The following is a 27,943-nucleotide window of genomic DNA, read 5'->3' on the forward strand; positions in this document are numbered from 1 at the left end:
TTCCTCCTTTAGATATTTCCTCACAGCACAGTTTGCAGTCTGCTTTGCTTTGGTTGCCGTCGTTAATGGTGAAATACGTCCAGATCGCCGTCATGTCACGCCGTCTGTTCGTCAGCATTACAGCATACACTAGGTCTTATAGCGTGGAGTCGGATGCTGGTATTCCTTGCTCTGAGTAAATGAAGACCGAATCGAGCGGATGTCAGTATCAGTGTGTCTGTGTGTATTGTAGTTGTATTGTGTTACATATTCCAATATTTCACTTGTAGGATAAACGGGACATATGTTTAGTTGCGTGTCAGATGCAATACATTTAAACCATTTCCTAAACGTGAGCCGGTTAGATTGTGTTTCTGCCGTTTGGTAGGTGAAGAGTTACGCAGCATTTCATCTCCATACAAAGCAGAACACTGACGATGAGAAACGTCTCCTGAAGGCAGCTGTATGCACGGATAAGGGTGTACGAGAAAAATGACGGTCCTTGTGGTCTTGGCAGGCGCTAAGCAACGATGGCGTGTGTGTGTGTTGCCTCTTGGCCAGAACTCCAGTTTGAATTAGACTATTGAGCAACAGAAATTCCCCTTTTCGTCTAAAAAAGACAGAATTCACAACTACTTCAGCCTCTTTCTTTCTTTTCATCTGACCCCTGCCCCCCCCTTTTTTTCCCCTCCCTTCCCTTCTAGCTTCTTGAGAAACTTGCTCATCATGTGTGCGAGCTTTAAAGTAAAAGCTGTTACTTTCAGTGTGGCTATTAAGACTGCATGATTCCTCATTCTCCAGATTTCTCTTTTTGTTTATTTACGTTGTTGTTGTTTTCATGGAGCAGCATTTTACCCAAACTTAGCGTCTCACCTCAAGGCTGCGGTCATACAGCTACACAAGAAGCGCTGTTCACGTACACAGTTGTGTACCTTGTTTTGTACAGCCGGAGGAATAAAAACCACTCGAGATCAGTCCTCTCCAGCACAGGAACACTGTGACTGACCGCTTCCTTTAATTGTGCAGAGCAAGGTAAATGGTGAAGGTGGAAGACGCGGAGGAGGTTATGATGCTGTGTGTTGGAGGGCCAAAAAATAATGGGTTTTGCCAATAAATCGGCACGATCGGTTATCGGAAAAAATACACACCGTTAGTGTTTCCCGGTTATGTCCATTGCAAGAGCAGTTGAGAAGAGTCTGCTGTCATTATACAGGAGAAATAAAACAATCACTGACCAATTTTGTTGTGTTATTTGAAGTGGGTTTTTTTTTGTTGTTTTTTTTTTATTAATTTTGGATGTTTTCTATTTTAATTTGTTATTTAGAATGTTACTGTTTTGGTTCAGTTTGGATGTATATCCTTTATTTACTTTAATATTTACGAATAGTAAGGCTGCTCCGATTGATCGGTCGGCGATCGTTATCCGCCGATAATCGCTTTAAATAGTTTGATCGGCGGTCTCTATAAAGGCCGACCTACAAGAGCAGATCAGGTTACTCAAAACTCATGAGACAGTTTAGTTACGCGCTAAGAGAGAGTGGGACAGTTCAGCAACTCCGGCGCCACTCACTCGGATGTCGGTAACCGAGAAGTTTCAAAGACCGCAACCTTACAGTGTAAAGAAATATCAGATAAAATACTGGAATTCATATGATCCTTGATCACCAGCCGCTGTCTATTGGAGTGCACGTAACCCTTTAACCCTCGGTCGGATCGGGACACCTCATCCGGGGGTAAGCAGCTATGATTTTAATCATCTCTTGTGCAGGAAATTCTTTGCCCGCTTTTAAACACGGTTTAAATTGAGTAGCAGTTCTCGGCTAACCAGCTAGCCCTGATTAGCGCTGTAGGAGGCTAGCTAGCCTCAGCAAATACAGCTCTCCAAGCGGTTATTTGTGCATATGTTTTGCATTGCGGGCACATGGTGACTCAGTGGTTAGCACATTCACCTCTCACCTCCAGGGTCGGGGGTTCGATTCCCACCGCTGCCCTGTGTGTGCGGAGTTTGCATGTTCTCCCCGTGCTGCGGGGGTTTCCTCTGAGTACTCCGGTTTCCTCCCCCAGTCCAAAGACATGCATGGTAGGCTGATTGGCATGTCCAGAGTGTCCGTAGTGGACCCTGCCTTGTGCCCCATGCTCCCTGGGATAGGCTCCAGGTTCCCCGTGACCCTGTATTATAAACGGTATAGAAGATGGATGGATGTTGTGCATTGCCAAAAATCATTTGTTTTGAAAGGGGAAACTGAGTTTTTAGTTTTCTACACACACAAAAACAAGTCCAACGTTGTGCGTCTGGGCGCATCTGTTTTGACTTATCGTCAGTTCTCAGATACTTGTTGGATGCCTTTAATGTCATTGTATGTGTGTTTGGGGGTTTATCTATTAGCTGGCTACAGAGGAGGGAGGGGAACAAAGGTATACTAGGTGCCTATGATGTCCAGGAATGTAATATTTCCCGATAACCAAGCACAGGCTGCTATAGTTGAAGTTAATATTTTGCACATGTTTCTTGCAAATAGATAAACGGTTGTCAATTCATGTTACTTTCTCATCTCTTCATTTGAATACTTAATATACATTGCTGTTGTTTAAATATAGGTTAATAAATAATTAGGGCTGCAACTAACGATTTTCATAATCGATTAGTTGGCCGATTAATTTTTTCGATTAATCGGATGGGGCGGGGCAAACTTTCAGTACCTTATTTTGTTTATTTAAAATAAAATCCACAAACTGAGTGTTATAAATATAAACTTCAGACTAAAACTTTACACAACTGTTTGTACAAAACAGAAAATTACTCAATACACACACACCAGAATATATATTATTAATTTAGGACTGTAGTTTAATTCGGTGCTTTTTGTGCATCCATAAAAAATAATGTATAAATACTATAAAAAAATAAATGTGTGTGTGTGTGTGTATGTATGTGTGTATATATATATATATATATATATATATATATATATATATATATATATAATATACACACACACACACACACATACATATATGTGTGTATATATATATGTATTATTTTATAGTGTTTATGCATTATGTTTATGGATGCACAAAAAGCACCGAATTAAACTACAGTCCTAAATGAATAATAAAAACTCCCTTTCACTGCACCTTGCAGCTTCTGTTACTCGCTGACTTTAGGAATATTATTTTGCTTGTGTTTACTTTTGATCATAGTGTTTTAATTAGACATTACAGATCTTACTCGCGCTACACTCTGTATCAGCGCGTCTACACCACGCGTGATCAGCAACGCGGCCTCGTTACTAACGCATCACTTCCGTTATAATAAACGACAGAATTTACACTGCAAGCGCGCAAATACAGCATATAAATGACAAGAAACTTAAATTAATCTAAACCTTTTAAGCAGCTTGCACCAGTTTCCCCTGCCCCTTACACACAGTGGAGCATTTTGGATATAAACATAACTTTGTGCTCGTGCATCAGTTTGATTTCCACGGTGTTTAAAATGCCCCCCTACCTTAGAGGACTTGGAGGTTACACACTTTCTTCCTCAGTCACTTGACGATTTTGCCTCGGTCTGATGGAGACTGAGGTCATGTTGGGAATAAAAGGTAACGCTGACAAAGTAAACTGAAGAAAATTGTTGTCGTTGACTCGGTGTCTGCTAATGCTAGCGTGCGTATGATGTCGTGCCGTTGTGGCTTATACTTCCGGTTAGTAAAAAAACCGCTAGTGTTCTATTTGAGATGATATTACCTTTCTAAAATCCACACACTAGACGGTAGAGTATATAATGCATAGTGTAAGTGTACAGTACTTCATTTGGGACACAACTTTAGTGTTTACTCTCCAAAGCGTGTTTTCTGAACAGAAGTAACGTAATGAGTAAATCTCCCCCATGCCGCGCGCAGACCAACTAATCCATAATGAGATTCATTGACAACGATTTTCATAATCGATTATTATCGATTTTATCGATTAGTTGTTGCAGCTCTATAAATAATGCTACATGACGAATAGAAGGCTTTAAAGAGACCCTGTGATTGGTATCGGACGATACAGCTTCCAGCCATCGGGGATCGGTGATCAGCCCCAAAAATCCTGATCGGAGCACCCCCTAACGAATAGTTAATATATCTATTAATATTTATATGTTTATTTCATTTAAAACAGCACCGTACATTTTCATGGTACAGTCAGTATTGTTTATTTTTGTAATAAAGTTAATATCGGTTATCAGTGTGGGTAAAATCCCCCATCAGTCGACCTCTGCTGTGTATCTTTAGAAGATGATAGAAACTGGGGCAGCTGAGTTAGCATAGGTAGAAACATCAGGTTATTATACCAATCAGCACCAAGTATATTTCTCTAGCTGTATTTATGAGAGAAGTTGGTGACAAGAAGCACCGTCTGTCTCTTTTATGGAAAGCACCATCATGTTGCTTCACACGCTGCCCCCTCTGTTTATGTTGGTGTTTTATCATCTGCACGCGTTAACTTTTTTTGGATATGAACAGTCACGGAGCAGGATGCTCACGACAGCTGGCTTCATAGTTAAGAGCAAGTATATCCCCGGCCTTAAATATAAACACAACCAGACTTCTTAAATAGTGATCTTCCATCTAGTACCAAATAACAATATGTCTGGCTTTCCTGAATTGCAGCTTTCCAGACAGGCAGTTTTACTGGTTTACGTCCCGCTGTGTGAGTGAATGAATGAACAGAACTTAGCGTTTACTTCTTTACATTGATCAGCACAAAGGAAACCTAATCAGCAGGATTGCACCCTGGATACACTTCAGCGTTTCCCTCACGCCAACAGCATCTGAGATTAAACAAAAACAGACTTTTAAACACGGCCCTAGCTAGCTTGCTAACATGAGCAACGTTAAAGCAACCAGGAAGTAACCTGTATCAGCAGTTACGCAGCCTCCCGCATCAAACGCAGATCTAGTGGAGGTGTTTTTGAAGAGAAGTATTGCAAAATATCACTGCTTGTGATGTAAAACTGAATCTCATCACATGTATAGCTAGAAGTTTTATATCCTCAGACATTTTTCTTTTTCAAATAAAGCTAGTTTTAATGAGTGCTGCATTAAAATTAAAATGCAGCTGCCTCTTCAGTTCTCTTCTGCCTGCACTCAGTGAAGCGTAATCTGCATGTCCCCTCTTCATTTTCTGCAGCTCTGTGTGTGTGTGTGTGTGTGTGTGTGTGTGTGTGTGTGTGTGTGTGTGTGTGTGTGTGTGTGCGTGTGTGTGTGCATGCTATTCCTCCACATCAGCATTCACATTCCCTCTTTTCCACTTGGGGAAACTAATCAGTCCTCTGCCATGGTTCATCTATTTGAAAAGGGCCTGGATTTGGGCAGCTCTATGAAGATAGCACATGCTGGATATGGGTCATTTCCATGTGCTGCTCTGGGGTGTGTGTGAGAGAGAATTCTGCATTGCTTGGGACGATCTGTAATTAGACGCCAGCAAACGTGATTAAAAATAAAATGAGAGTTACAAACAGTGATCCAAAAGCGTTGTTTCCGATGCTGTCCTGCAGCGCATGTCACCGGTGTCCTCTATCGTTATTAGACCTGTGTCCTCAGTTGTTGTCAAATCCGTGTCTGTTATAGTCATCTGGTCTGCGTTCCCCATCATCGTCCGATCTGCATCCACCCCCCTCCCCAAAGCATTCAATGTTGTGTCCAATCTGTGTTCTACATTATCAGATCATACGACGGGTCGGGGCCCTCCATCGTTGTCCGATCTCACCCACATTATTCCGTCTGCGTCCTCCGTCTTCATCCAGTCTGTGCTGCTGATCCGTCCTCAATCATTGTCCGTTATGCATCCCCCCCATTGAGGTCCGATGTGTGTCCCCATCGTCATCTGATCTATGAATCACATTATTTGATCCTCTGAAATGTGTTGCCATCCGATTTGCACCCACCCCCCATGTTTGTCCTATTTACATCCCCATCATCATCCATTCTGTGCTCCCTAGCGTCCCGTCTGCCTTTGACATATTGTTTTTGTTTTTTCCCCCCAGGATTAGTATTTGTAACTATTTATTTATTTATTTATTTTTATTTATTTATTTTCAAGTCTGGGGCACGATTTAAAAATTATTAAAAAAAAAATTTTTATACTCAATGTGTCCTGGATTTTACTTTCAGTTTTTTACATTATTTTCCCAGTGTGCCAGTGTATTGGTACCTTTTCCCAGCAACTGAGGGGTTGGTGAACTAGATCATTTTTTTATGTCATGATTTTGCAGATCTTGTAGATGCTGTAGAAGATTGACCTCATTGCAGAGTGTAGCACTTTACCAGACTTCACACACCTGATTCCGCCTGTAGTACATGCATTCATAATGTGTAAAATTGGGCTTTGTTTCAGCGAGGGTAATGCATGTGATGTGTTTGCATAGCTCACCTAGTCAAGGCCTGGCTAAATGTTATGGCTTGTTTGACTGGCGCAGATTCTGAATTGTCACCAGGGAATTTCCTGTGATCAGGAGGAATCCTCCACACCTTCTGGCAAATCTATTTGAATAAATCATGTTTTATTTATAATGCCTCTGGAGCTTGCAGATCCTCCTGGCGTTCTTCTGAACCTTTTACACTCATGTATAAACCCGTCGGCTTTTTCGGCTCTCACCGCCTTTAACGCAAATATGCAGCGTTGGACAGTTATCACATCCATCATCGTTGGCTCGCTTTCAGCGTTGTCCGTGTCACATAAACATATGTTAATTAGGCACTGAAATCCTTCATCTTATTCAAAAGATTGTTTAATTCAAAATAACTCATTACTCGAAGCAGAACTAAACAAAACTATAATTGTGCACACTAAATGGAAAAAAGAAAAATAGTTGTTTTTTTTTTTAAGCATGTGTGATTTGAGCAGGAAGATTTATTTTGGGTAAAGTACGAAAGCTAACTTTAAGTAACTTGAAGTAAAATGAAAATTCTGGAAACAGTTGCTCACCACCTTAATAATTCCTTTAGAAATGGAAGTGCTTTGGATGCGGAGAACACACACGATCCTGATGAACTGTTGTATGAGTTAATACTTTCCTTTACTTGGTATGGCCTTATTTTCATAGCGTTTCCAAACAGCCACAAGGCTACAGAACAGAATTTTAGCCATTTTCAGTTGAAATGATGATAATCCTTTGCATTAAACAATAATCTACCAGTTTTGCAAACAGAATAATGACCTCTAAAAAGATCCTCTCACCTCCAAAAAACATGCCAGGAGGTAGATAGGCTAGTCTAAATTGCTCCTTGGTGTGAATGAGTGTGTGACGTTGTGTTTGCATCGTGCCATGAAATGGACTGGCGTCCCATCCAGGGTGTATTTCCACCTCACTTCCAGTAGAAGACTTCGAATCCATTGTGAAAAAGGACCAGGATAAAGCTGTTACTGAAGTTGAAAAATGTTCGTCCCATGATTTTACATTTTTTTTCCAGTATGTTCCTCTCCTGAAATAAATATATAACTGTCTCAGAACTGGAAAACAGACAGCAGCTACATGTACACATGCCTACATTCTCTGTAATACAGGGAACTAAACGGGAGGTTTCTCCTGCGCTCTAATTCTGCTCAAAACATACTTAACACCCTCTAACACAGCATGTCTTCTGAACAGGGCAAATCTTCCAGAAATTAACTTCCTAAATGGCCTCTTGGTCCCTTGGCATTTCTTCAAAGCGCTTCTCTTGTAAAACGTCCAAAAATACCAGTCCTCCATCTGGTATCTGCACCATTTCAGGAAACCGCTCACAGATAAAGAATCCGACAATAGCTCATTTTGTATCTTTGTTACACACCATTAGGGTTGCACTCAAGTCAGCCACTCACCCAGCTCTCATCTCTTTCTAAAGCTCTAAATGCCACTGAGGGAGAGAAATGTATTTCCAAATGAAACGGATAGTCCTGTTAAGCGCCATCTGTGGCGAGTCATTTCCAGTGTAAAGGCCAGGAAGACTGAGCAGATGGATGTGTGCTCGACAGAAAGCCTCTCTGAGAAAGCCTGCTGGGGCTCTTTGACCTCAGGATGGGGAGAGAGATGCAGAGGGCGGGACAGAAACATGGCTAGATACAGAGCGTGAAAGGGGTATATACCAGGGATATGGGCATAAGCACTTCATTGCTAAAAAAATAAATAAATAAAGTAATCAGAGCTAAAGTTTTTTGATAGCTTTTAAGGGAGACTTGAGCTGGCCCTAGCTCACTCCTGCCCCAATTGTGTGGTGCGTGTTGGTAGCACAATAGTGTTAAATCTGCAAGATGTGTGTAAATTGAGTATTGTGGAATCTGCTTTGCATGTCGTCACTCTTTGGGCCTACTGCTGAAGAGGCTCTTGAAAGGATGTAGCGTGCAGCTTTTGGAATCACAAAGTCAGCATGACCGGACTGACTTTTCACCTTTAGGTCAGTTCATGGTTTCTTGTTTCAGCACCGACAAGGAAAAGACGTTAGGTAGGTGCCACACCTTCAGACCCCTGATAGGTGTCTGACTGGCAGGGACCCCAGACAGTGCCCCTCCCAACCACTAAAAAGTCCCACAAAACACATCCCTGAAGGGTAGGAACTGACTGCAAGACACTTCACAACATAAATCGGTGCTCGTCAGACAGTGACTATGTCCTAGGGATCGAAACCTCTCGCGTTCTCATTTTTTCAGGGGCCTTGTCTATTTCAGACACCAAGAAAGTTATTGCGCTGTCCCAAAATTTTGTTCTCTCTTGGACAGAGGATTGGTGGAACATTTATACCATGCATTTTAAAAGAAGGGGCTCTGTTCCACTTTTTTGGTCAATTTCAAGATTTGAGAGGGTTGAACCAGTTCTTAAAGTCCTTCCCTTAATTGACTGCTAAGGGTCGGATGTAGATGAACATGCAACCATTGGACTGGGTCACATGGGTGGAGCTGTACAAAGCTTATCATGTCACCAGAACACATTCTATTCAAGGGTTGTCTTCTGAGGACAGTCAATATAATACAACAGCTTCTCAGCATGTTCCAGCACACCACAGCACCACGGATAGAGTCTGTTTGGTGTCTTGGGTGTATTGCAGCCTTTCTGAAAGGGGACAAGGCGCCACCATCCGCCATGATCCCATAGGAGCCTGGCATGGAACCTCCTTATTGTGCTGGAGTCACTTAAGGGCCCTTCCAGACCAATGCAGGTGTATAGGGGTAACTCTGAAAACTCTTTTTGCTAGCAGCTAAAAGACTTAAATATTGACTTGGAAATAAGTTTGCATCGCATGTGTATGTGGTCAGATGACTATTTGGTTTCCCTGTGCTTCAATCCAAGATTTCTGCCCAAATCAGATCACCCAGCATTCTTTGCTGTGCCTGGTGTATGCCCTGTGGTATTATTTAGACTGGGCAGTGGACATCCAATCCTCAGACCAACATTTCACTTGCCATGGAGGAAAGACCTCTCTAACTTATTGCAGACTTTTTGTGATCACAGTATTGTAATACTGATTAATACAAAATATTGTACAGCCATAATTGAGATATCGAGATAGAGAGCGGGGAATTGAGCGAGAGATACACATGGAAGGATATATGAATGGAGTGAACTGGTGGAGGATGAGGGGGAAGAATCAAGAATGAGCAAGAGAACAGCTGTTTTCTGCTCCTCTCTCCAGCTGCCCTCTTCTCCAAGCTTTTCTTGACTTCAGCTGCCCTCTTCTCACTTGTTCTTGCCAGTGGGAGGTTCATAAATATGGAGCTATTTAAAAATGCAATATGGTGTATATCTTTTGTCTTGTCTCTGTTTACTTCAGACTACTGGTTGGTTCATGTCACGGAACTAGCTAGGTTACTGAAAATTTAATATATGCCCATATTAAACTTTTATATAATGAGGACAGCTTATCCAGTTTTATCCACGGTTTAGGATATTTATTTTGAGAGTATCTCCAATTACACAATATGTGTATTACATTTTATTAACTCAAACTTGCATGCTAGCTTTTTAAGCATAGTTAAATGAAAGTGTATTGGTCATTATTTCCATAATAATTGTAATGTAAGATCTATCTGCACCAGTTCTAGAGTAATGTCATGCCAATTGGCAGTGCTGCATTAGAATGTGCATTCATTATCCGTTAGCGTGTTGCGGTTATGTTTAGCCGCCACCTTCTCAACAAGAGCTTGGCAGAACAAATGCTCCTGTTTAACACAGCTGGTCAAACATTGGCTCAGTTTGCTTCCAGTTTAGTTTCCATGTGGGGCATCAGAGATGGAAGGCACTCTCACTTGTGTTTTGACAGCCCCCTGTCTCTTCTTTCTTTCTTGGTAGAATACACACTTCCAATGCATTAAGTGTTCAAAAATTTAGAGAGTCTGGTCTTGTTACTGCTTGGTAGTGATTGAAAAGGTTATGTTTCCATTTTTATCTCCGTCTCTGTGCTATCGGACAGAACATGGCAGACTCCCAAGACTAGCTGGACCAGATGGTGTTTTTGCTTGGCCTTTGACCTCTGCTAGCTAACAGCCTGGGCTTGTTTTTTTTCCCTCCTTTTTCTCCTTTAGGTAGAAAGTACACAATCAGGGCTGAATTATTATCAAACCTTATTGTTTTGTTTGCTATTTAACAGGCTAACAACTTACCAAAAACTTCACCATGTGTGGCCCTGGGAAACCTTTATTTATATATATTTATTTATATATATATATATATATATATATATATATATATATATATATATATATATATAGTATAGTATATTATATTATATTATAATATAATATAATATAATATAATATAGAGAGAGAGAGTTTTGTAATTTTACTAACTTTTAATGAGGGTAGAAAAACTAAGGAACTTGATCTGTCAAAATAACTAACTGACCTGGCTGTGTTAACAGAGGCCATGGCACTAACTGAGGAAGCTGAGTTAATGAAGGCCATGACGTTAAGTAGATGAGCTAAGCTACCAAAAGTCTTGGTAGCCAACCAAGTCAGACGAGCTGTAAAACTGGCACATTGTCTTGACTTTCATTTTGAAGAATTATCCAGTTTTTGTGGACACTGTTTATTCCTAGTCGTTTGCAGCTACATAAACCACAGTACTGTGGATGTACTTTTGACTAACTTTAAAGAGCCCGACTAGGGGTTACCAAACCAAGTGCTTTTTGGAGGACTGATGATCCTCCTGTTCGTGTTGGTCTGCTGCCCTGTTTCTGTTGTCAGCACATCTATCGCATCAATTCAATGCATTATTATTTCTGCCGCATTTAACATGCACCTGTGTTGTGATGGTGTGTTCTCAGACCAGAATCATTCTGATATAATAATGCAGTAGAATTTCATGTTACATGCATGCTGTTTGCCCACACAACACTGTATTCTACCATTTTTGGCTCTGTCTAGGGATTTTCTTTAAGCTGCAGCATTTGCTAAATAATGTGATACTGTTAGAATCCATTTCTCTTTCTCAGTATTGGCGAATTATGGTTAAAGACCTAATAACTTGTTACGTGTTTGACTCCACCATATTTTTTAGGTTTAGTGGATTTTGGTGAAGGGCCTACTGTATATTTCGATTCCCTTTGAGTCCATGAGCAGCTATATTGCAGACCATAGCACTGCCAGTTATTTCTTTTCTATTTGTTTACTGTTTTGATTAGTGATTGAGCGTTTAAGTACCCTGTTTAATCTGAAAAATGAGAATTATCAGAATGATGCTATCATACATAAATATGTACAGAAGAACTAGGGATGTTTCACAGACCAGTCCTATACAGCTAAAGAGTAGGGATGCACCGATACCAGTACTCGGGTGTCGGCCTGATACTGTGCTCATGTACTCGTACTTGTAAAACTACCCCGATACAACCGCACCGATACCACTTTGACAACGTGACACAGCCTAATCTCTCGTCAGTTGAGCAGATAGTCGGAAGAGGAGCAATGTCAGCAATTTGGAGATATTTTAAGATAAGTGATGATGATAAAAGTAGAGCAGACTGCAAACAATGCTCTGCTAAACTGTCAAGAGGAGGGGTAAAAAATAGCTCATTTAACACAAGCAAGTTGATTAAACATCTAAAGAACAAACATAATGCCGAGTGCAAAGAGTTTGCTAATGCTAATGTAATAGGGGTTAAGGAGAACTCGCGAAGATCCAATCTCTAAACGGGTTTGAATAAAGCAGGTATACACACGTAGAAATAAAGCTTTTACTAACTTTATTGTCAGAGCTACATTTCCTCATGGATCACTGACATGGACTTTCTCGCGCTCTCCCCTTGCGCATGTCCCCCGACCCCAACGTGAACTCAGTACGTCACTCGCAGAAGCGCAACAGCACTACTTCTCATACTCAACACAATTATGCTGAAATATAAATGACTCATAACATAAATTTGCTTAATCACACACAAACATTTAAAATAAAATAAAGCATTTAAAACTCTTATACAAAATATAAAGCAGAGAAATAAATCTCACACTAGCATCGGGAAACAGCATCAGCCAACTTTGCAGCAAACGCTGGAGAAGTGAGAGAAAATGTCCAGAGACAACCCAAGGGCAGTAAAAATAACAGAAGCTCTTAACCAGTTCATTGCTCTTGATGACCAACCGTTGTCAGTTGTAAATAATCCAGGATTTCGTCATCATCTTGGTGTACTTGAGCCGAAGTATGACATTCTCAGCCGTCACCACATTACAGATAGCGCATTACCAAAGCTGCCTGACTTGGTGAAACAGCACATCAGGAACCTGTTGCAGGACATTTCGGCCTTCAGCTTCACCACTGGTATTTGGACTAGCAGTGTCAGCCCAATGTCTCTTATAAATTTAACAGCACAGTGGATTGATGAGGATTTTACACCCCAGAGAGTCGTTTTACAAGCAACACAGTTTAGGGATTCGCACACTGGCCAAGCCATAGCAGGTGCTGATGACATGCTTCAGACGTGGGGCATTCCGAAAAGTGTGAATTACTCATGTCGGTACTTGGTATCGGCAAGTACCCAAATGTAAGTACTTGTACTTGGTGTGAATAAAAGTGGTATTGGTGCATCCCTACTAAAGAGCTTGCACTATTCTTTCTGTATTTAGGCGTTCCTGTAGGTATGGATGTTTTGCCTTAACATTACCTCATCAACTGAGATGTAACATTAAAATGACATTCGGTCTAGGAAATCAGTGGGCTACTCAAATGGATTCTCTGCTGTTCTACTGAATTAAATGTTTAAGCTTAATTGACAAGCTAGAGTTTTATAAGTGACACTAACGACTTGCCAGAATAGCAATTATCAAGATAATGAATGGCAGATTCTGCATTTACTTAAGGTAGCCACAGTTGGTTAAATCCCTTTAGTTAAGGGCTAATTTTCTGCATTTGTGAACCATTAAATAACTCAAGCTGGACAAGGATATCACGTCCTAGATATTTAAATATTATTATACTATATGATGGTATTAGATATTATTAGCTATTAAATGGAGCCTTTAATTTTATGATCAGTTTTGTAGCTTATTAGCATGAATTATCGAATGATATAAAACTGTACCTGGACTCGTATCTCTCTCTGTGCTCTGGACACGCTGAATAATGAGCTCATGAGTCCATATGGCTCTCTCCCATAGTACCCAGCAGGGTAGCAAATGCAGCTGTCATGTCACAGGCTGCTTTGATACCGAGAAATTCACTCACTCAAGCCATATAGATTAAAGTCAGATTTTATTATTGGAAATTAAAAAACGGTGATGGAAAAAAAATCTGTGAGATACTGAATCTTATTTAAAGCAAGCAGTAGATGGATATCTACGTTAGTGCATAATCTTTAGAAGCATGCAGTAGTAACAGTCACTTTTAATGATCTTCCTAACAGCTATTATATTGTATTTTTCTCTGTTCTAGATTGGACATCGCATTAAAGGCATGCTAGATGGCCCATAGACCTTGAGTGGCTGGAAAGCATCTCATAGCGGCCATTACAAGGTTATGCCGAGTGGAAGAATGGCTCTGCCAAGCAGAATGACAAAGAAAAATTAATACCAGCCATGTCCCCATCTGTGATTTCAACAAGGGCCACTATATTCTTGCCGCTGTCCAAGGTCTCATGTATATCTTTGGATAGCTTTGGAGTCTGGTTACATAACGTAGGAAAAAGCAGCAATATGTGTGCACTGCATACTTTTGAAGATGAAGTTTGCTTTTATTTGAAGCCGCAGTAAAGATGAGATTTCTTTCATTAGTTTTATTCTTTTGGTCTATTCACACATGCTTACACAACATAGATTGCATTATGGCTGCTGAATCTCCCCAGCAACTTTATCTATCTGCTTGGTGTGGTGGAGAGTGACATTGGGACAATGCTGCGAAACGGAGGTGTCACAGGGAATGGCAGCCAGCCATGGGTGCTCCGGCGGGTTCGACTGACATGGCTCAGTTTCATGCTCTTTTTCATTTTGGTGTTCTTCCCACTCATTGCACATTACTACCTCACCACAATTGATGAGGCAGGTGGTCCAGACAAACGCATTTTTGGCCCAAGACCTGGTGGTGAACTGTGCGAGGCGAAACATGTGCAAGACCTGTGCCGTATACGAGAATCAGTGAGTGAAGAGCTGCTTCAGCTGGAAGCAAAGCGGCAAGAGCTCAACGGTGAAATAGCCCGTCTCAACTTGCGGATCGAAGCCTGTAAACGTAGCATTGACAGTGCCAAACAGGACTTGTTACAACTCAAAAATGTCATCAGCCAGACAGAACACTCTTATAAGGAACTCATGGCTCAGAATCAGCCAAAACTATCTTTGCCAGTTAGACTATTACCAGACAAAGATGATCCAGGGCTCCCTCCTCCGAGGTCTGTACAGGCCTGTCGCTTGCATACGTGTTTTGATTATGCCAGATGTCCACTTACATCCGGGTTCCCAGTCTACGTGTATGACACAGCATCGTATCCTTGGGGAGACAATATTGACCCGTTGGTCAAGCAAGCCTTTGCATCTTCTGTTAAAAGCAGTGTTTATGTTACAGATAATCCAAATATTGCTTGTCTTTATGTGGTGCTTGTCGGAGAAATACAAGATTCCTCACCCTCTCCCTCTGACTTGGAAAAGCAGCTGAAAGCATTGCCATACTGGAGGTCGGACGGTCATAATCACCTGCTGGTTCATCTGTCCAGGAAGTCATTAACTCAGAACTTCTTGTACAATGTAAGTACAGGACGGGCAGCTATAGCACAATCTACCTTTCTTCAACGACAGTACAGAGAGGGTTTTGACCTGGTGGTGTCTCCACTGGTACATGCTCTCTCTGAGCCCAACTTTCTGGAGGTGCCTCCACAGGTTCCAGTGAAGAGGAAGTATCTCTTTACCTTTCAAGGAGAGAAGGTGGAATCTCTAAGGAGTAGCCTGCTGGAAGCACCACCACAGTCCTTTGAGGAAGAAATGGAGGGAGATCCGCCAGCTGATTATGATGATCGCATCATTGGCACCCTTAAAGCGGTACAAGACAGTCACCTAGACCAGGTACTTGTGGAATTTACCTGCAAGAACCGACCAAAACCCAGTCTACCAACTGAATGGGCTCTGTGTGGGGAGCGGGAGGATCGCTTGGAAGTGTTAAAAGCATCCACATTCGCTTTGGTGATTTCTCCAGGTGATGGACAGCTCGTAGCATCTGCAGGGTGCAACATGCGCCTGTTCGAGGCCCTGGAGGTTGGGGCAATCCCTGTGGTTCTTGGCGACCACTCAAAGTTGCCTTATCACCATCTTGTACGTTGGAGCGAGGCAGCTATCATGGTACCCAAGCCACGCATAACAGAGTTGCACTTTCTCTTGAGGAGCCTATCAGACAACGATTTACTGGCTATGCGGCGGCAAGGTCGGTTCCTTTGGGAAACGTACTTTTCCACTTCTGAGAGTATCTTCAATACCATCCTGGCCAGCATCCGAACCAGCATTCAAATACCAGCAGCACCCATAAAGGAGGAACCTGCCCAGGAGATTCCCCACAAAGCTGGAAAGTTGGCAGGTACAGATGCCAATATGGCTGACAACGGGGACCTGGATCTTGGTCCAGTAGAGACGGAACCCCCTTATGCATCACCTAGGTTTTTGCGGAATTTCACCTATACAGTATCGGATGTCTACCGAACCTGGAATCGTGCTCCTGGGCCTTTCCATTTGTTCCCCCACACACCCCTAGACCCCGTTCTACCTTCAGAGGCAAAGTTTCTAGGTTCAGGAACTGGTTTCCGCCCCATTGGCGGAGGTTCTGGAGGTTCTGGAAAAGAGTTTCAGGCTGCACTGGGTGGAAATGTCCCACGAGAACAATTCACAGTGGTCATGCTGACATATGAGCGAGAGGAGGTACTTATGAACTCTCTGGAAAGGCTAAATGGCCTTCCCTATCTCAACAAGGTGGTGGTAGTCTGGAATTCCCCAAAGCCGCCCTCAGATGACCTTCTCTGGCCAGACATTGGGCTGCCCATTGTGGTAAGTTTGTTTTATCTTGATGATACAAAAGTGTTGGCCAGCATGTTTTAAAGCCTTGAAACTATGACCTTCATGTTGTTTTCCTAAGGTGATAAATTTGCCACATAACTTCCTTATTTACTTTCTCTCTCTTCCTGAATCATGCTGTTTACAATGCAACTTAAGATCATGGAAAGATACAGTTTGGAAATGGAAGCCAAATGGAAATGCCACTGGCTCATGGCTCACTCAGTTTACAGTATATTCTGATTATTCTCAAAGTAGCTGTAGGATTCCAAGCCAATATTTTCATAGTTAAAATCATGTTAACCCATGTTTCAAATTATTTAGCAGAGAGTTGAAGCTATTTTATCTTATTTTATTCAAGTTTCTAATTAATGCCAGACCATGGTAGATGATAATCTGACAGCGATATTCTGAGGCGATGTCTCATTGTTTGCAGGTGGTGCGGACAGAAAAGAACAGTTTGAACAATCGCTTCCTGCCCTGGGATGTAGTGGAGACTGAGGCCATCTTATCCATTGATGACGATGCCCATCTCCGACACGATGAAATCATGTTTGGGTTCAGGTGATATTTCTTTCTTTAAATGTATTGACATAATAGTTTACATTGAGACTCCTGTAAAAAAAACAAAAACCAGCAGAAACAATTAACTGTTTTAAGTTGCAACAGTTAAGTATTACAGACTGGACAGAGTTTTCTGAACAGGCTAGGAGGCTAGGAGAATAACATGTCTTTCATGTTGTTAATGTTGGCATAAGTAGATCGGACAGTTCCAGCCAAAGGAAGGGTGTTTGTGTCTATAATCTTTTGAAGAGCATAGTAATAATTTCTCTTCCAGGAAAGGACACATGTTAAAAGAAAAACACTGAATTATTTCACATCCTTTTTGTGAAACCTTTTGACCTTTTAATCAACAGACAATATAAAATCATGCTGCACAGGATTTGATGCAGAAATGAATGAATGAATAATTTATAGCCTAGATTTATTTGAACTTGTGATTGAACCATGTGGTGTTTACAGCACATAGGTGTTCCTTCCCTGTTCAGGCATGCACAAAGCCGAAATACACTGATCAGCCATAACTTTAAAATCACCTGCCTAATATTGTGTGGGTCCTCCTTGTGCCACCAAAACAGCTCTGAGCCGTCCTGGCATGGACTCCACAAGACCTCTGAAGGTGTTCTGTGGAATCTGGCAGTAGATCCTGTAAGTCCTGTAAGTTGTGAGGTGGGGCCTCCATGGATCAGACTTGTTTGTCCAGAACATCCCACAGACACTCGATCGGATTGAGATCTGGGGAATTTGGAGTCCAAGTCAACACCTTGAACTCTTTGTCATGTTCCTCAAACCGTTCCTGAATAATTTTTGCAGTGTGTCAGGTCACATTATCCTGCTGAAAGAGGCCACTGCCATTAGGAATACTGTTACCATGAAGGAGTGTACTTGGTCTGCAACAATGTTTAGGTAGGTGGTACGTGTCATAGTAACATCCACATGAATGCTAGGACCCAACATTTCCCAGCAGAACATTGCCCACTGCCTCCGCTGGCTTGCCTTCTTTTCATAGTCCATCATGATACCATCTCTTCCCCAGGTAAGCAACCATATAATGTAAAGCGAAACGTTTCCGGTCTAGTTCTGATGCTCCCATGCCCATTGTGGGCACTTTCTGCGGTGGACAAACGGTCAGCATGGACACTCTGACAACTCTGGTTGTCCATCCTTTGACCACTTTTAGTAGATACTAACCACTGCATACCAGGAACATCCCACAAGACCTGCCATTTGGGTCAGAGCATCTCCAAGTCATCTAGCCATCACAATTCGGTCCTTGTCCAAGTCATTCAGATCCTTATGCTTGCCCATTTTTCCTGCTTCCAACACATCAACTTCGTTCACTTGCTGCCTAATATATTCCTCCCCTTGACAGGTGCCATTGTAATGAGAGAAGTGTTATTCACTTCACCTGTCCGTGGCTTATCGGTGTATGTGTCAACTTGCTCATTTGACATAAATTTTACCTAGAATATTTGTTTTATAGCAGGGATTCTCAAGCGTTTTTTGAAAACAAATAAAGAATATAACAATTGCCAGTAGCTATTTTATTATAAGGACCGATTTGATTTCTTTAGGGCTGATTTGTTCTCTCTTGCTTCCCCTCGTTCTCAGGGTGTGGCGAGAGGCCAGGGATCGGATTGTGGGCTTCCCAGGGCGGTTTCATGCCTGGGACATCAACCACCAATCTTGGCTTTACAACTCCAACTACTCTTGTGAGCTCTCCATGGTGCTGACAGGTGCTGCCTTCTTCCACAAGGTAACAACTCTCAACCAGGTCCAAGAACATCTGGAAAGGATGACCATGATCACTATATGGTTTAAATCAACATTGTGAGCTTTCGCCATCTGATCGAGAACTAACTATCTCATGGTTTAGTTACCATATGATGTGTGAATGCTACATATAATACAAGTGACTGTAGCAATATCATAAGCTCTAGCATTATGTACCAAATTAAATTCTGCATCTAGATGGTACTCGGTTATGAAGTGGTTTTAAATAATGAAAATGAGTATGGTGAAACATTATGGCAATGGTATATAATTCGGGGGATGGGGGACAAAATAAAGTGTTTTAGTTCGATGTTATGCAATCATGAATCATCAGATCAGCTTCAGTGCTCCTTGGCACAGATTCTGCAAGTGTCTGGAACTGTACCAGATGGATGATCAACATTCATCTAAAAGATATTCCCTACAGTGCGTTTTTTGATGATGGTGAAGGTTGAGCACTGTTTAAAACGTCAAAGGGATTGAGATCTGGTGACTGTGAAGGCCATAGGGTATGATTTACATAATTTCCATCTTCACCAAACCATTCAGTGCTCTCTGGATTTGGGCAGCGTCATCCTCGAAGAGAATACTCCTCTTCAGGATAGAAATATATCATCAGAGGATAAAGGCGATCAGTCAGAAGAACTTTGTATCGATTTGCAGTGATGCTTCCCTCTAAGTGGAGAAGTGGACTCGAGCCATACAAGTAAAATAAACTCCCACACAGCATAACAGAGCCGCTGTTTGTTTGTTTCTTCTTTCATTTGTCACTTGTCTATATTATTGTGAAGGACCAAAAGGAATACAAGGCATATGAAGGCGTACAATCTTAATTCAACCATGATGTGAATATCTTTGGCAAACTTAATTACTGTAATGAAACATTTCAAGTTGTTTTGGGAAAATATAAAACTACTACATAGACTGTTAATAATATCCATACTAATACTAATAGGGCTGTACAATAAATTTTGCTCACAATTGAAATTGCAGTTACTTCTCGAAGCAGTGTCTAATCAGGTCATTCACTGAATTATCAAAGTCGAAGTTGTGGCATGACAACAGCAACATCAGAACATCCTCGGAATGACTTAACCAGAGCTCATTCTATATACAGGTTGCAAGGGGGGCAAGGAGAATGGGAACTGATGTTTATCTCTCTCTCTCTCTCTCTCTCTCTCTCTCTCTCTCTCTCGGTGTGTGTGTGTGTGTGTGTGTGTGTGTGTGTGTGTGTGTGTGTGTGTGTAGTACTATGCCTACCTGTATTCCTATGTGATGCCCCAGGCCATCCGAGACATGGTGGATGAGTACATCAATTGTGAAGACATCGCCATGAACTTCCTGGTGTCACATATCACACGCAAACCCCCCATCAAGGTCAGCAGGTTCTCAGTGAGAAACGGGTTCTCCACTAGACCACACTTCTGTGTGGAAATTAGTTGAGAACTTGTACAGGAGTTTATCTTTACGATTACTTCTATTTTCTATTCTATGATGTATTCAATCGACAGATGTGTTTATCCAGAATTCAAGCAGAATCCAAACCAAGCGGAGAGGCTGTTAAAGGAAGGTTAATATTAGCATTAATCCAGCAGAGCTAAAACAAGGGGGGGAACAAAGGTTGAAAGACAGAGAAAGGGACAAAGTAAACACAGGGGTTACACAGTTCCTGTAACAGTATGTCCCAAAGTGTTGTATTCCTCTTATGCCACAGCAATTGGCCAGTGATTACAAAAATTTTATAAAGAACAGGGGATCATTTTTAATCCATTTATAGTTGCATTTAATGCTGAACATCCCTGAAGTAGGTTAGTTCCAGATACAATGGGGGAAATAAGTATTGGACGCGTCAACGTTTTATTCAGTAAATATATCTCCTATTTCCTATTCACATGAAATTTTCACCAGACATCAGTATTAACTCAAGAAATCCGGAAATATAAAGAATTCACAACATTAAAGTCCATAAATAAAGTTATGTGTAATAAAGTGGAATGACACAGGAAAAAAGTATTGAACTAACTGAATTTATTTAATACTAACTGAAATTTATTTAATACTTCGTCGAGAAGCCTTTGTTTGTAATGACAGCTTCAAGACGCTTCCTGTATGAAGAAATTAATCTGCCGCAGTATTCAGGTGTGATTTTGGCCCGTTGTTTGGCCATATTGTCTTTATATCTTGTTCAATTGGATTCGAGTCAGGTGATTGACTGGGCCAATCTAACACCTTGATTTATTTCTCTGACACAATTGCGAGTTTCCTTTGCTGTATGCTTTGGGATCGTTGTCTTGCTGGAAGGTCCACCCACGTCTCATCTTCATCATCCTGGTGGATGGCAGCAGATTCTTCTCAAGAATCTCCTGGTAAAGGGCTCCATTCATCGTTCCTTCAGTTATATGACGTCTGCCAGTACCATGCGATGAAAAACAGCCCCACACCATCATGCTTCCACCTCCAAACTTCACTGTTGGTATAGTGTTTTTAGGGTGATGTGCAGTGCCATTTCTTCTCCAAACATCGTGTGTAGTATGACAGCCAAAAAGTTCCATTTTGCTCTCGTCTGACCAGTCTACACTCTCCCAGTGTTTCATAGGCTTGTCCAAATGAGTTGTCGCAAACTTTAAACGAGCTTCGACATGCCTTTTCTTTAGTAATGGAGTCTTGTGGGATGAGCGTGAGCAGTGGAGTGCATTGCCTATTGTTTTCTCGGTGTCGAAGGAACCTGCTGCCTCCAAGTGTTTCTGGAGCTCTTTCCGAGTGGTCCTTGGCTCTTGGGCTACTCTTCTGACTACTCTTCTGACTCCCTGGTCAGAAATCTTGTGAGGAGCTCCTGTGCGTGGCCGGTTGATGACGGAGTGATGTTGTTTCCACTTGCGGATAATGGCCCCAGTGGTGCTTACTGGAAGATACCGTCTGTATCCGATTCCATCAATATGTTTTGCAACAATAAGGTTGCGGTCTTGGGAGAGCTCTTTGCTTTTACCCATCATGAGATCTTTCTTGTGTGACACCTTGATAACGAAAAGCCTTTTTTGTGGTGTGCGATAGAAAAATAAAGAAACAATGGAGGCCTGAATAATCAAAACACTAACATATAGCATCAATTTATTAACCCAGCTGATATTAATTTGCACAGATAGGGGGTATAATTACTTTCTAACTACTTACGGATTTCAACTGGTTCCTTGCCTTACCTTGCATGAAGAACTGCTTTTGTTTATCGTCTTTATTTCCACTTTATTACACACAACTTTATTTATGGAATTTAATGTGAATTCTTTATATTTGTGGATTTCTTGGGTTAATGCTGATGTCTGAAAATTTCATGTGAATAACCTCATTGTAAATATATTTACTGAAAAAAATGTTGACGCATCCAATACTTGTATATACTGTATTTCCCCCACTGTGTCTTACATTATTACAGCTATAACACTTGTTTACTCACCTGTCTCTTTTTTTCTTTCTCTCTCTGGAAGTGAATAGGACAAACAAAAGCATCATGTTATCGAGAAACCACAAAACGCTCCAATCCAAGACATAGGCAGACAGATTAGTTATAGCTTTATCTCTGACTGTTACAAAGTGGAGACAAAAAAAAAGCTGAACAAACATCTCACAAGAAACTTCACTATCTCAACAATGACCTATTTCTTTTTTATTTGTTAAACTGTGTTTTCATTGTTGTTATATAAACAGTAATGTGTTGTAATGAGTGTATTAACGTAAGCCTGTGATTAGTCTTGAAGCCAGCACAATTGTCAGAGCTGCTGTTCTAGAAATATAGTCAACACTTTCTGACCAATCAGATTCAATTCTTGAGTCTGATGTGTAATCAAAATATATAAGTAACACACACTCAACGAGAGAGCAGAGTATGTTGCGGTATAGGAAGCGAGTCTTCAGTGTGATAAGGGACTGATGGGGATAACACTGCTGGTGTTGGGTAGTATTTTTTTAGAAAGGCTTTGAGCAATATTCTCTGAAGTGTGGCACTGGGAAAAAAAACAGCCTAATGAAATTTCATGTACTGCTCATGTTATTAGTGGAGGACTGCATCGGCACAGCGATTTCCCCCGAAAGTCATAAGCTCCGTTATTGAATTTCTCGCAGTCAATCTCTCTAACCCACAATCTTCTCTTCAGCAAGTTCACAGCAGCATAGAGAAATCGATTGTGTTCACTTTTATCATTTGAAAATCTGAGCTAGGAAATCTTGTGCACTCCAAACGAAGTAAGTCTCTGCGATGAAAAACAGGGCTGAACGATGACGGCCGAAACCACGAGCACGATTCTTTTGGACTGTGCTTGTTTGTTTATTATTGTGCAAATTTAAAAAGAGTGCCTTTTATTTTATATTGCACATTATAAGCCTTATTAGAATTTGAATATTGTAAGGTTAATATTTGCACTTGTCTCATTTCATATATATATATATATATATATATATATATATATATATATATATATATATATATATAAATAAATAAAAAATTAGGGATGCACCGAAATGAAAATTCTTGGCCTTGGCCGAAATTGAATACAATGAAAAACTTGGCCGAATACTGAACACGTGTTTTCGCGTTTTTTCCATTTATTTTACCATTTTTTTCACCATTGCATAAATTAAATAGTCGAAATGTGTTTTTTACTATTTTGTCTTGCTTTTCAAAGAAAAAAATCAATTACAAAAACTACAATTTCAAAATATTTATTTAACACTGAACATTTTTTTTTTTCATTCCAGCAGGCATCGGCTACCAACAAGGCACAATATAACTTAAAAATATTTTTTATTTTACTAATTTATTTATTTAATGTGGTCATCTTTGAGCCCCCTTGAATAGCCGATGTTAGGCCTATAACGGCCTGCTGAAAGAATGGAACACTCTGTAGCCTACAATTAAAAAGTGCGTTGACGAGTGCAAAAAATGGTTCTATTCGGTTATGTACGGCTGATTATATTGGGGATATATACCGCTCGCGTCCTTGTACACCTCGCGGAGTATTATAGTAGATATAGTAGAGTTAGATACATTGTTATGTTATGTTCCCTTAAATAAATACGTCTTAACCTGCTTCCGTACTCTACTCCCTTACGTCTCACGATGTGACGGAATACTCCGGAACAGAAACAAATCAAACGCATGTCTCCACAGTAAACAATGTTACGGTTGTCAACATCCGAAGAGCATGCGCTTGTGCACGTAGCTTGTGTATGCGCGCGCCCCCTCATCGCTCCGAGCGTGCTGCCGGAAGTGGAGGTCCTGAAATTCGCGCATCTCACTCTGGTTGCTAGGCTATTTGGCACGTCATCAAACATGTCATTGTTCGGTCAGATTTATTCGGCCTTTTTACTTATTCTATTTTCGGCCGAATAATCTCGGTTGCCGAACATCTCGGTGCATCCCTTATTTTTATATATATGTATATATATATGAAATGAATTGTACATCCGAAAATGTTGTCTTTCTCTGTCTCTCTGATCAGGTGACGTCTCGCTGGACGTTCCGCTGTCCCGGCTGTCCTCAGGCACTGTCTCACGACGACTCGCACTTCCACGAGCGCCACAAGTGCATCAACTTCTTCGTCAAGGTGTACGGTTACATGCCGCTGCTCTACACACAGTTTCGGGTGGACTCTGTCCTCTTCAAGACTCGACTCCCACATGACAAGACCAAATGCTTCAAGTTCATTTAGAGGGACCAAAAGAGGGCATACGAACACCACCTCTTACAGACGGGAGGTTTTATCCGACACGCGTCAAAACGAAGGGAGGACTATTACGTAAAAGCGTTTTATTTTAGTTTCTGTGTGTGTTTGAACCCATCAGCAACCACTACTGGTCTCATTTGCACCACTTGCTACAATCTTGGAAAAGAGGCGAGGACACTGTAATGGGTTTCAGACTGAATTCTTTGGAACTGACAGAATGGTAAAAGACACGGGCAAAAGCTTCCTGTCTCATTGCACTCTTTATTTTTTAACCCATTCTACATTTATATATCTATATATAGTGTGTTTCATATGCAAGAGAAGATGTCCTCTTGTATATGATGAGCACATTTCTGCAGGTCACAGAAATTTTATTTGTGTGTGTGTGTGTGTGTGTGTGTGTGTGTGTGATTTCAAAAGAGGAATTTAAAGACACCAGACCTCAAAGATAGACTGACAAAAATGCAGAAATGAAAACGCTACATGGTCGGGCAAGCGATAATCATTAAGCTCGAAAAACGGCGCGTACAGACTCCCTTCGTCAGGTCTTCTTAGGCATGTGCCGATATCACGTCATCATATCTGAAGAATCGCTTCAACATATCACACACTATTATCGCAGCTGAATGAAACGGTCAGCTTACCGATCACTCATCTGCTGAACAGGATTATGAGAGAGTAGTGACACTGCCTTTGAGGATTTGTAGAAGACAGCTGTCCTGCTTTACTAACGGGATTGGCTTTAGCTTGGGAGCACCAGTTACCGCACAAACAAATGCTGCCTACGTAGGCAACTGCTTTCTGGATTGAATGTAATGGGGATGACCGTAACCGAAAGTTTCTACAATAACGCCGTAGCGCATGTTAAATACGTAAGACATAAAAACCTTCCTGATCTCAGAAAACCACAGACGAGGGAGACGTGAAGTCCACAACCGCAACATGAAGTCTGCGTCCGATCTCGCCAAAACCTACCCATCAGCGTTTGAACAAACGTTTTGCTCCCTCACATCTCACGATCATGTTCTTTTAAATAAGTTTGAACTCCCTCCACCTCACCTAGGAAACGGTTGTTGCTATGGTTTTCTCGATTATAGTTATGACACACATGCGCACTGTAGAAATGACCGAAATGATTCTTTTCTGTGTAAATCCGTGTCCTTCATTTAACTGCTCAATAGTGATGCATAAATAGGTACTGCATTTACAGTGATAGTAATTCTGACTTGTACAAAACATGGTCGTGATCAGATTCTAGGAACTCGAATGTTTTCGGAAAGCTTCCACTTACGTGTGACGCCACGTTATAAACGAACGTGACTGATGAGACGGCAGCGACGTCAGCGGTAAAACATTTCCTAGCATTGACAACATAATGAATGAGAATAGTGTAGCTTTATATCTACAAACCTGTGAAAGAAGTCAGGGTGTTGGGTGTGTTTAGATTAAATAGTTATTTATGGATATTGTCATGGTTACATGGTATGAGAATAGCTGTATGGCTAGTTTATGGGCATGGTACCAAAGATGAGTCATGAAAGGAAAACTAGTACTATACTAGTCAATTCTAAAATAATCACCAGCTCGACAGCTGTTGATGAAGCTTTCCCTAGAAATACAGTGCATTAAAACATCTGTTGGTGTTTTTTCGGTCGATTTAAGGTCCAGTTTAGACGACGAGCATTTCTTTAGAGATCTCAAATAAAATGTGTTCAACAGTGCAGACTTGAAACAGCACTCGGTGTGGTGATAAAGAATTTTCATATCCTAAAACCTTTGGTTAACCTTATCTCGGTTTACTGTATTATGAGGTTAAGTTTAAATTGAACTGTTATAGTTGGGTGAACTATATTTAAATATATAAGAGTGGCATAGCTCCAGCTCAATAGTCACAAGGTCAGTACTGAGCTTGCGTTACAGTCTGCATGTTCGTTCCATGTCTGCGTAGGTTTCCTCCCGGTTCTCCAGTTTCCTCCCTAAACCAGGCCAGTAGGTGGATTCTGAATGAAAATACTAAATCAAACTTCGATTGCCGTAGTGTGTGAATGTATGCATGCAGGATGCTCTGTGATGGACTGGCATCCCATCCAGGGTGTGTCCAATCCCCCCCCTCACCCCCCTGATCCGGATCCAGTGCGTACTGACTTGGATAAACAGGTTACTGAGGATCAATGAATGACTGAATGAACATTTTAACCGAAAAAAAGTCCTTTCCCCAGGTTCATAGAAGTCCCAGTAGTTTGGGGGAAGTAGTGGCTCAGTGATTAAGGCTTTGGCCTGCTGATCAGAAGGTCATGAGTTCAAAGCCTAGTACTGCCAAGCTGGCACAGTGGGAAATTTTTAGGAGAAACGACAGCATGTCATGTAACCGATTATCAGCACATGCCTAAGCAGCAGAGGTTTTTGTCCTTTCTAACTCTGATTTGCCTGTCTCATGTTTAATCCTGTCCTTTGCTCAAATAGTTGGAGTGAAGACCTCAGGTCTGAATACTAGCACAATTCTGGAGAATCATGCTGCGTATAAATACTGCGTATGAATTACTGGCACAATCTGAATTCTTTGTTTCCTCATTGAAGTGTTGAATCTAAAATGCCTCCACGCACCTGAACTGACGTTTGCATTACAATGCTAATTACTGTCCTGAACTGTATAGTGCATAGAGGTTTCTGCATTGTAAATGCATTAGGTGTTTCTTTTTATATATATGTTATATGTTTCAGATCATGGATGCCTTTTATGGAACCTTTTTATACACATAATGACTGTGTATGTATAAATTTGTTGAGGTTTAAGTAATGTGTGGTTGTTTTTTTGTTTTGTTTTTTTTTCTCCCCTGTATTGCCACTCAAGCATGGAGTTTGGGGAGGCGAGGAAGCAGAAGCACAGCACTCTGACTGACAGACTGTATCATTAGTGTGATCCCCGTAAACACTAATAAACCAGCCCGTGCCATTTGTCTCCATAACTTCTATGAGAATTAATGTTTTTAATTACCAAAATGAAACGGTGCATTAAACTTGCACAAATCCCAGAACATGTTTATAATTTTGATAAAAATAGGAATGTACCAATCTTGGTTTTTCATTTTCCTCTACAGGTCCAATATTAATGCAATGGGCATCAGCTGTTACTCAACACTGAATCAGAGGCTGAGCTCGATCAGCTTCTGGTGCAAAGTCATGTAAAGCATCATGTATTATGCAAGATGATCAGAAGATCATGGGTTCAAATCCCAGCACTGCCAAGCTGTCACTGTTGGGCCGTTGAACAAGGCCGTGAATCCTCAACTGCTTAGATGTATAAATGAGATAAATGTAAGTCAATCTAAATGCCATTAAATGTAATTGTAAAAGATCTGATATGTAAGCATCAGACAAAACAGAATGTAGTGTACAGCCTGGACAGATGAACACCATAGTTTTTTTTTCCCCTGTCTAGA

At 41.1% G+C, this 27,943-nt stretch overlaps 1 protein-coding gene across 1 annotated transcript in view; it reads left to right on the plus strand.

Moving 5' to 3' along the window:
* Positions 1-27,469, plus strand: part of extl3 (exostosin-like glycosyltransferase 3) — a 32,289-nt gene extending 4,820 nt beyond the window's left edge. Inside the window, exons 2-6 of the mRNA XM_053614008.1 lie at positions 13,862-16,446; positions 16,889-17,016; positions 18,625-18,769; positions 20,035-20,163; positions 24,279-27,469. Of these exons, the coding sequence (XP_053469983.1) occupies positions 14,317-16,446; positions 16,889-17,016; positions 18,625-18,769; positions 20,035-20,163; positions 24,279-24,488 (2,742 nt within the window). The 5' untranslated portion in view covers positions 13,862-14,316 and the 3' untranslated portion in view covers positions 24,489-27,469. The remainder of the gene's footprint in view (positions 1-13,861; positions 16,447-16,888; positions 17,017-18,624; positions 18,770-20,034; positions 20,164-24,278) is intronic.
* Positions 27,470-27,943: the final 474 nt, after the last annotated feature.

The sequence above is a fragment of the Ictalurus furcatus genome, chromosome 25, assembly GCF_023375685.1.
Source record: "Ictalurus furcatus strain D&B chromosome 25, Billie_1.0, whole genome shotgun sequence".
NCBI classification, from domain to species: Eukaryota; Metazoa; Chordata; class Actinopteri; order Siluriformes; family Ictaluridae; genus Ictalurus; species Ictalurus furcatus.